The 8,372-nt window shown below is 32.4% G+C and overlaps 1 protein-coding gene across 1 annotated transcript; it reads right to left on the reverse strand.

Moving 5' to 3' along the window:
• Positions 1-1,769: 1,769 nt before the first annotated feature.
• On the reverse strand, positions 1,770-2,583 carry LOC115885520 (tigger transposable element-derived protein 6-like). The gene is made up of 2 exons (XM_030904471.1): positions 2,131-2,583; positions 1,770-2,087 (listed from the first exon to the last, which is right to left on the reverse strand). Exons 1-2 carry the CDS (start codon positions 2,581-2,583, stop codon positions 1,770-1,772), a joined length of 771 nt encoding a protein of 256 aa, XP_030760331.1.
• Between the last annotated feature and the right edge of the window lie 5,789 nt (positions 2,584-8,372).

An 8,372-nucleotide genomic window follows, 5' to 3' on the forward strand; every position in this document is an offset into this window, starting at 1 on the left:
AAGAAGCAATTGATCCACTAATTACTGATGCAGTAGAAAATAAAAGGGACGACGTCGGTAACGCAATACTTAATGAAGATTTTATTCACTTTCAACAAGACGGTGCGCGTCCCCACTACGCCAGATATGTCCGGGATTGGCTGGGCGATAGATTTTCAGAGAGGTGGATAGGAAGAAGAGAGCCAATAGAATGGCCTATAAGGTCACCTGATCTTATCCCAAACGACTTTTTTCTTTGGGATCATTTAAAGTCAGTAGTTTATAAAACCGTTCCCCAAAATATTGAAGATAGAACCTTAAAATGGATGTTATTCCTCAACGATAAATTAAAATTTAAAAAATAGGATGTCAAAATGTTCAGAATAAAAAGCGCTTTAAAATGATGTGTCACACGACCCCTTGTCTCATTTAAAAAAAATTGGGGTATGACGCCCTGGGGGTTAGTTGAAGCAGGGCCTTTCGATTTTTCATAAAACACCTTTCCCCTCGATAAATTTGTTGACGTGTTTCCACGAATATCACAAATCTGTCAATTTTTGCAGAAAACGTGGGTGGTAGGGGAAAGGTCCCTATATTGAACCACTTAAGCAAATATGATTTTTTTAAAAAATTCTATGACCAATTCTTATTCCAAAAAATATATGCCATCATTAGAAAGTGTCACAAACGCATATTTGTTTTTAAACACCTTAAAAATCTATTTGGTTGGAAAAAAATAAAGAATAAAAAATTTTAAGTCACTGGTCCAATTTGGGATCTTGGCTTCTTATTTTGAACCATAGGTTTCCTAAATTGAACCATGCTAATTTCTAATTATTTAAGGAAAAATATTATTTATTAAAATAAAGATAACGTTCTATAGGAAGTTAAAGATATAAGTAGACAACAAACTTAATAACATATCTCAAAAAAATTATAACACACATAACATGTAAACGAATCAGTTAGTCACTGTCAGAGCGATCAGATTCACAATTTATGCACCGATAAAAATACTGTTTCGGCCATTAGTGCATTTCAAGTGAGCCCATTTTTTACATGAGGTGCATCGAATCCATTCTTCCCCTGGATTGGACTGTGAAAATGGATATAGGTATACAAACAATGCAAAGACTATCTTCGTTGTCAGATTCACTTGACGATTCCTGTATGGAGTGCTGGTTAGTAATGTAGTACCATTAGAAGTGACTGAAGGCAAAACTGGCATAGGAGATATTTCGGACACAGATTTAAATTTTTGTAAGGATGATGTGGAACATTCTGCATCCACTGATTCTTCCAAGGTAGAGGTAGATGGGATTTCCAAGCGGCTATTGACGCTAGTAGAAACTTCTTGTGCAACTGCTTGTGTTTTAGGTTCTATTTGGTCCTTTAGGGTATTTATGCAATCCATGTTATCACTGGGAAGACTAACAAACTCACTATCGTCAAAAACATTCGGATCTAAAGGCCATATGCCACATTTTGCAAAGCCGCTAACGGCGTTTCCAATTATGCTGCTTTAAAGGCAGCCTCTTGATTACTTGAAATTAAAAAATATTTTTGACTGCATTGGCACGAAGCCACTTGGTCAGCTGCTTGGTTTAAAAATATGAACTAAGGGGCTTAAAAAATGAACTATCACACGGTTGCATCTGATGTGTGGTGAGTTTTGGTAATGACATCATGTAATTATTCACAGAGTTATGGTCAAGCAGATTGGTGTGTTGTGTGACCGTCCATACTAAAATGCATCGTTTTTTATTTTTTGATTTCTGGGTTTTACGAAATTACTTAAAATGCTTTAGCCAATTTACAAATAATTCGCTGGTTATCCATCCCGATTCCGAACAAGCAAATATTGTTCCTGGAGGTGCGCTTTCTTTGAGTTCATCTTTAAATCTGATGCGTTTGAAATTTAACATCGGTGGACTGTACATTCCGGCAGCATTAAAACAGCAAACGCACGTGGTATTTACGCCTCGTTCGCCACTTGTTAAAGATCCTATTTGATGCTTGCCCTTTCGTCCAATAATTTTCTGTGGTCTCTGGACTGTAGAAAGACCAGTCTCGTCGACATTATATATCTCCGATGGACCAAAGTTATGCTTATCAAAAAGAGCAGTAAGACAATCAAAAAAAAAGTTTAACTTTTTCCTTGGTAAACCCTAGAGCCCTGGCCGATGAAGTACGTTCTGGCTGACGAAGCGATAACTCTTTGTGTCGCGACATAAAGCAATAATACCACTTATTACCGGCTTGTCCATTCTTCAATCTATGTCGAATCCCATTTGCTTCAGCGACGTCGTAAGCCAGCTTTCTTAAATCACTACGGGTTATTCCAAACAGCCTCCGTTCAAGCTCCAGAACATGTGTAACTATCTCCCCCTCTAATTCTGGTGGAAGATCTGCACCACGACCAAATTTTTTTTCGCTTCCATGAACATTCTTATTCGTATCATCAATTCTTCGTTTCAGCGTTGCCTTTGGTATCTTATATCTCCTAGCTATTTCATTTAACCCAGCAGCACCATTCTGAAATGCGATTAACGCTTCATTCATATTTTGTTCACTCCATTTCCCATATTTTGCACATTCTGTCATATTAACTTGAAATAAACCACAGCTGCTTAATTTGGACTGGTCCGATGGCAAGAAACTTCAAACAGTTCAATTTAGGAAACTATAACCTTGAATAATATTTATAACTTCAAAAAGGTGTTATTACAACTATCTGTTAAATTATATGTCTAAACAATAGCTAATAGCCTGCTTAAACTGTATGTCCATTAAAAATGGAATATAAACTTACCAGTGTATTATTAGGCCTTAGCGAAATTTATAACAATATTACATCAACCGGAGCAAAAACATGAAACATACGACTCTGTGGTTAATAAGAAAACTACTAACGGGCGCCTCCTTACTAGTGCTAAATAAGATGTAAGCTATATACAAATATCGGTCAACAGAGGCCGCTTTAGTCCGTTAATATAAAAATAAAAGTGGTGGTTCAATTTAGGATGCGGTCCAACTTAGGAGGCTTTCCCCTAAGTTTTAAAATGAACACCCTGTATGCACATCCCTGGTAAATATGTCGACACTTTTTTGGCATTAAAATATGTCGCATAGTAACCTTCAAGTTTACCTTCAAATTTCATTCGAGTCTTCAAAAGCACTTGGAAGAAAATTATAATAAATCGAAAAAAGATGAAGACTTTTTAAAAGACGAAACAAAGCAGAATCGGACCTATATGTGAATAATATGAAAAATAAATCTTATTTTTGAGAGGAATCTCACCCACGACAGATGGTACATGTTTTTTTGAAACGCCCTGTATAATTTGACTAACACGATCTCTATAAAAGACATTTTTATTTCAATGAATACAAAATTTTCTGCAGTATTCTGCACCAATTTCAATATGAGCTTCAAGTAATAACTCAGAAATAGAAGTTACTGTTATTTCTACACTTTCTGTGGCTTTATTTTCATTCGAGACGCGATACATTACTATCAAATAAAGTAATAATAGATATCAATTAAAATTGTATACTAAATTTACAGGATTTATTAACATAAAACATTTCGCAAACGAACAACAATAACATCCAAATCTCACTTTCTACACAGCAACTCAACTATCGGGCGTAGGCCCTTTATTAAATGTCAGATGAACGAGTTTTTTCGTTCCGTTTCTCCATTTCTCACCATAATGACTCCCATGAACGGCATTATCTAGTTCTACGGGAACATGAATGAATCGAAACGCCATACCGAGCGCTGAAACGCTATTTATTTACAATAAATGGCGGTGAATTGGCGATTTTCACACCAAAAGGTACGATAGGCGCAGTCATCGCATCGTTTTTAAAGTCAAATAGTGAAGGCGGGGTTCGAATAATAATGGCGAGTCATCGGTTACTCTACCCGGGGATTTTTCCTATGGGAAGCTTTCACCTAATCGAGGGCTTTTGATGGTAAATCTAAAGGAAACTATGATAAAATGACTTAACCCTTTAACGCCTGATTTAATTTTTGTTCGAAAAAAAGGCCATTATACTCATTTTAGTCATTTTAGGAGTTAATTAAGACACACACTGAGAAAAAATGAAACTTTTTCTCAGACTTTTCGAAAAAAACTATGTGACCATATGGTAATACTAGGCGGTTTGCCTACCTATTTTTGGAAATATTATGAAGGAAAATTTTTACATACATGTTTATTTAAAGTTATTATAAATACATTATTTTATGGTCAGGTAACACCTATAGAGTATGAAATATGAAAAAACAGTCAATACAGAGTCCGACATTGCACTTTTTACACATCGTTCTACCGACTGTGGAACAACCCTCCCCATTAATTGATTTTCGGATTCTGGGAGAAAAATGAAGGTGAGTTTTTAAGAGAAGTATATGACTAAAATGTAAGGTTTTTGACATATTTAACATTTTCTAGAAATAAAGAACAATTTTATAAATTACAATAAAAGCTACCTAAATTGGAATTTACCTGGTATAGTCTAATATGTAGTTAAATTAACTATTGTACTTTAAATCAAACTAAAACTTCATCCAAAAAGTTATACAGGGTGAGACAAAATTAATATTGAACATTGGTCACCTTTAAAAGCATGTTACTCTTTTATTTTAAATGGAACACCCAGTATATTATTCCGATATTCAATGGAGAATTCATGTCTCTTCAAAATACTATTAAGGTTGCCTACCCCTCAAACAAATATTTTCCTAGATATTTTCATTTACATGATTTGATCTGAGTAGATCTTTATTATTTATAACCTTTCATATTTTTCCTACAATCCAAAATCGATTAATATATAGGGTGTTCCAATTCAACACAACTTTGATGTGTGTAACTTTGGGGGACACCCTGTATAATTCTATATATTTTTATAAAATTCTTTCAGTTAACCTACATATACTACCAAAATTTCATTTCGATATAAATTACCGTTCTCCTTGGAGCTTCAGCGGCGTATGAGAGGCACCACCCTGTACATATATGAGCATACACAGGATGAGTGTCCACGAATGTGCGTTCATCAATCGCTGTGTATAGTCTGTCCAACGACAAAATCCTTGACAATGATTTAATTTCAAAGTAGTTAATTTTATTTTACAAAGAAATAAGTTGGTACAACTGGAACGCAGAGCAGAAAAATTAATAAATATATTTAAAATTTGAATGACGAAGTGATTACTTCAAAATATTGTATATACTTTAAAAAAACTGTATAAAACTGAATAAATTTAATCGAGTTATTTTATTAAGAAAAAGTCGGCATGTGTAAATACAAATTAAGCAAGGGTTTATTTTAAACAAAACACCACATAAAAAAAAAATATATAATACAGATTTCTTACTTTTTAAGCTCAAGCAAATTCCTGCATTTATTATTAAATTTATCAATATAACTTTAAAAAAAAAAATATTTTATTAATAATAACACTTACTAAATTTTATACCTTAAAAGTTGGTTAATTTAACTGGTAATATTTGGGTTGGTAATTTTAATCTTAATTTTTTTAAACCAGTATCTTTTGACATTATTTCTCTGTAGTACTAAAATGTATTATTTACCTATCGTGTGATTTTACCAATACTCCAGTTTTTGGTACCATATACGAGATGGTCTACAAACTTTATTTGTGGCTAATACATCTCTCTGGCCATAGTCTCTGGCAAACTGTGTCTCTGGCGGTCTTGGACACCGAATATTAACTGTAAACTATGGTCTCGGTCAACACTTAATTTTTCCTCGAGTTTTCCTCAACTTAATTTTAAAAACACGAAACACAGTTAATAACACAGTCCGAAATGCAAAATGCAAATATTTATCATTTCTATTTGACATAATTTGACACAAAATTATAACCTATAATTTGGCAAGAGTTAGACAACTCCTTTGAATAAGAAGATTAAGGAAGGAGCATATCAAAATCTTAGGTACACCGCGATAGGCCTCAAATATGGCCGACTTAAATTCCGGTTTATCAGTGTCGTTCTAATTTTTATTTAAAAAATGTAAAACTATGATGTAGGGTAGACGTGGGGTAGACTCAATAATTTGTTAGTTTATTTTACGTTGTGAATAAATGTTGGTAGTTATTAAAATTGTTATAAAAATATATAATTCTAATAAAAATAGATAAGTTATAATAAGTATTTATTAACACAAACATCCGATACGCTACTGAAGCAGGTAAGTCAAATTAACGTATCAAAATTCTTTGACATCTGATCTTTGACAAGTAAATAAAAGCTAAAATGCAAGAAAATATATAATTTAGTTAATTTAAGTGAATTTCATAAATGATCGGTTTACTACACGTATGTATACTATATAGTCACTTACTAGCGAAAAGTTGTTCCATTATTTCACTCAATTTTTTCCGAGATCTACCGCACGCTACACAACCAACTATTTTAGAGTTTTTTTCGATAAATCGCGATAATGTCACTGTTAATTTAAGTTCTGCCACAATTTCCATCTACATTTACTACCTTTATACAACTATCAGTAGTAGAATAAATAATAAGTAACATAAAATAAGCTCCGTAAAGACTGATAAATCCACAAAATTTCAAATCAAATTCAAATGTGTCAAATGAATCGTCAAACAGAACTGTCAAGGATCCCCACCCTAGAGAGCTTTTTCCGCCCACCATCATGAATACATGGATAGCATTATGCTCCTTCCTTAGTCTTCTTATTCAAAGGACAACTCTCAAAAATCTTAAGTCGAGTCCATACGCATTGGCATCCGTTTGTCATCATATCGTTTCGTCAAACCAATAATCCATAGTAAACTTAAAAAATATGGAGATTTTGCGTCATCGAGTGTATTTGTATAAAGGACACTTTACTTAGGATAGCGGTTACAGTTAAAGAAGGAATTGCACTAATCCTGCGTTTTTTAGCAACTGAAAATTTGTATACGAATTTGGAGGATCTATAATTTCAAAATTTCCAAACCATTGATTTTTTAAGGGTAGTTTCTGAGATTTTCCAAACTTTAATTGAGACTTATGATCAGTCGTCAAAAGTGTGATATCTAATCGCGAATTTTGCAGCCATGGGGATTAGATGAAAAATGTGACATAGGAAGTGACGGATTTCTGTCATTTAAACAAATTGCTTTTGTGTTTTTCGCTGGCATGAAGATTTAGCGTCATTTAGCCCTTAATTTGAAACTGTATTTGTCGGCGTCATTGCTTTAATTTTTATTATGTATATAAAACAATATTATATTATCAGCAATCGTTATTAAAACAAATAATTAGGTAAATCGAATTCTATACAACGAGTTAATTATTTTAACGTGATTTATTGTGCATTTTAAAATGCATTTTTTTTCTGAGTGTATTAGATTACAGTAATCTTCTATTTTCCGTCTCTTGAAGAAGCCTCTTATAAAACTGTCCATTTTCCAACTCAATATGACACGGTCTATATTCGAAAACCATTCTACTTTTAAGTTTATTAAATTTTAAACCCATATAAAATTGTCAAATCTTTTAAAAAACTAGTATACTTCATTACCTACCTCTGAAATATATAGTTAAAAATATGTTAAACAGTACTTAACAGTATATAATACATTTTTTTAAATTACTTAAATAGCCTTGTAAGGCATTAACCGAGCATGTGTTTGTTAATTCTTAAAGTAGATGTACTAAATGATATATAATTAAACATGAATGTTAAGCTTATATTTAAACAAATTATAACAGAACTCTACAGGAAATTAAAAAAATATAATTAGGTACTTGGTTCGTAATTAGCAAATACCAAAATTTAGCCTACATACAATACCTTTCAATAATAATATTTTTTTAAGCAGGAATCTAAATATAAAGTAGAAAAAAAATGAATTAGTGTGAACGTTATACTATCAAACGTTAAAAAGATATATTGTATAGTAAATTTTGATTGCTATCTATTTGACATTTAAGGTTATTGGATGCATGCAAAATTACGAATATTATTGTAATATCTTTCAAGATTGCTTTCTAACAAATTAGAGGAGCATCTACCTTATTACCTTGATTACACGGAGACCTTGTGTCAGGACAAAATAGACATCACAATAGAAAAATACATAATGTCTAATTAAAGATAATCAGAAATAAATTTTAACAAAAATTCACGAAGACAACAGTCACCCATCAATAATAAACACTGTCTTAACGTTTTAAGTGGGATGAATCCTGTCAATAGTACCACCTTAACCCCTTTATAGGACAGTACTAATTATTTTCTAGTTTTATCAAATTAACTTCAAAAATATATAAACTAGCACAAAAGAAGCATATCTTCTTAATAACATTTTTCAAAAAGTTAACAAATAAGGGAGTGGGGGG

Source organism: Sitophilus oryzae, unplaced genomic scaffold (genome assembly GCF_002938485.1).
Source record: "Sitophilus oryzae breed Bouriz unplaced genomic scaffold, Soryzae_2.0 scaffold_395_pilon_pilon, whole genome shotgun sequence".
NCBI classification, from domain to species: domain Eukaryota; kingdom Metazoa; phylum Arthropoda; class Insecta; order Coleoptera; family Curculionidae; genus Sitophilus; species Sitophilus oryzae.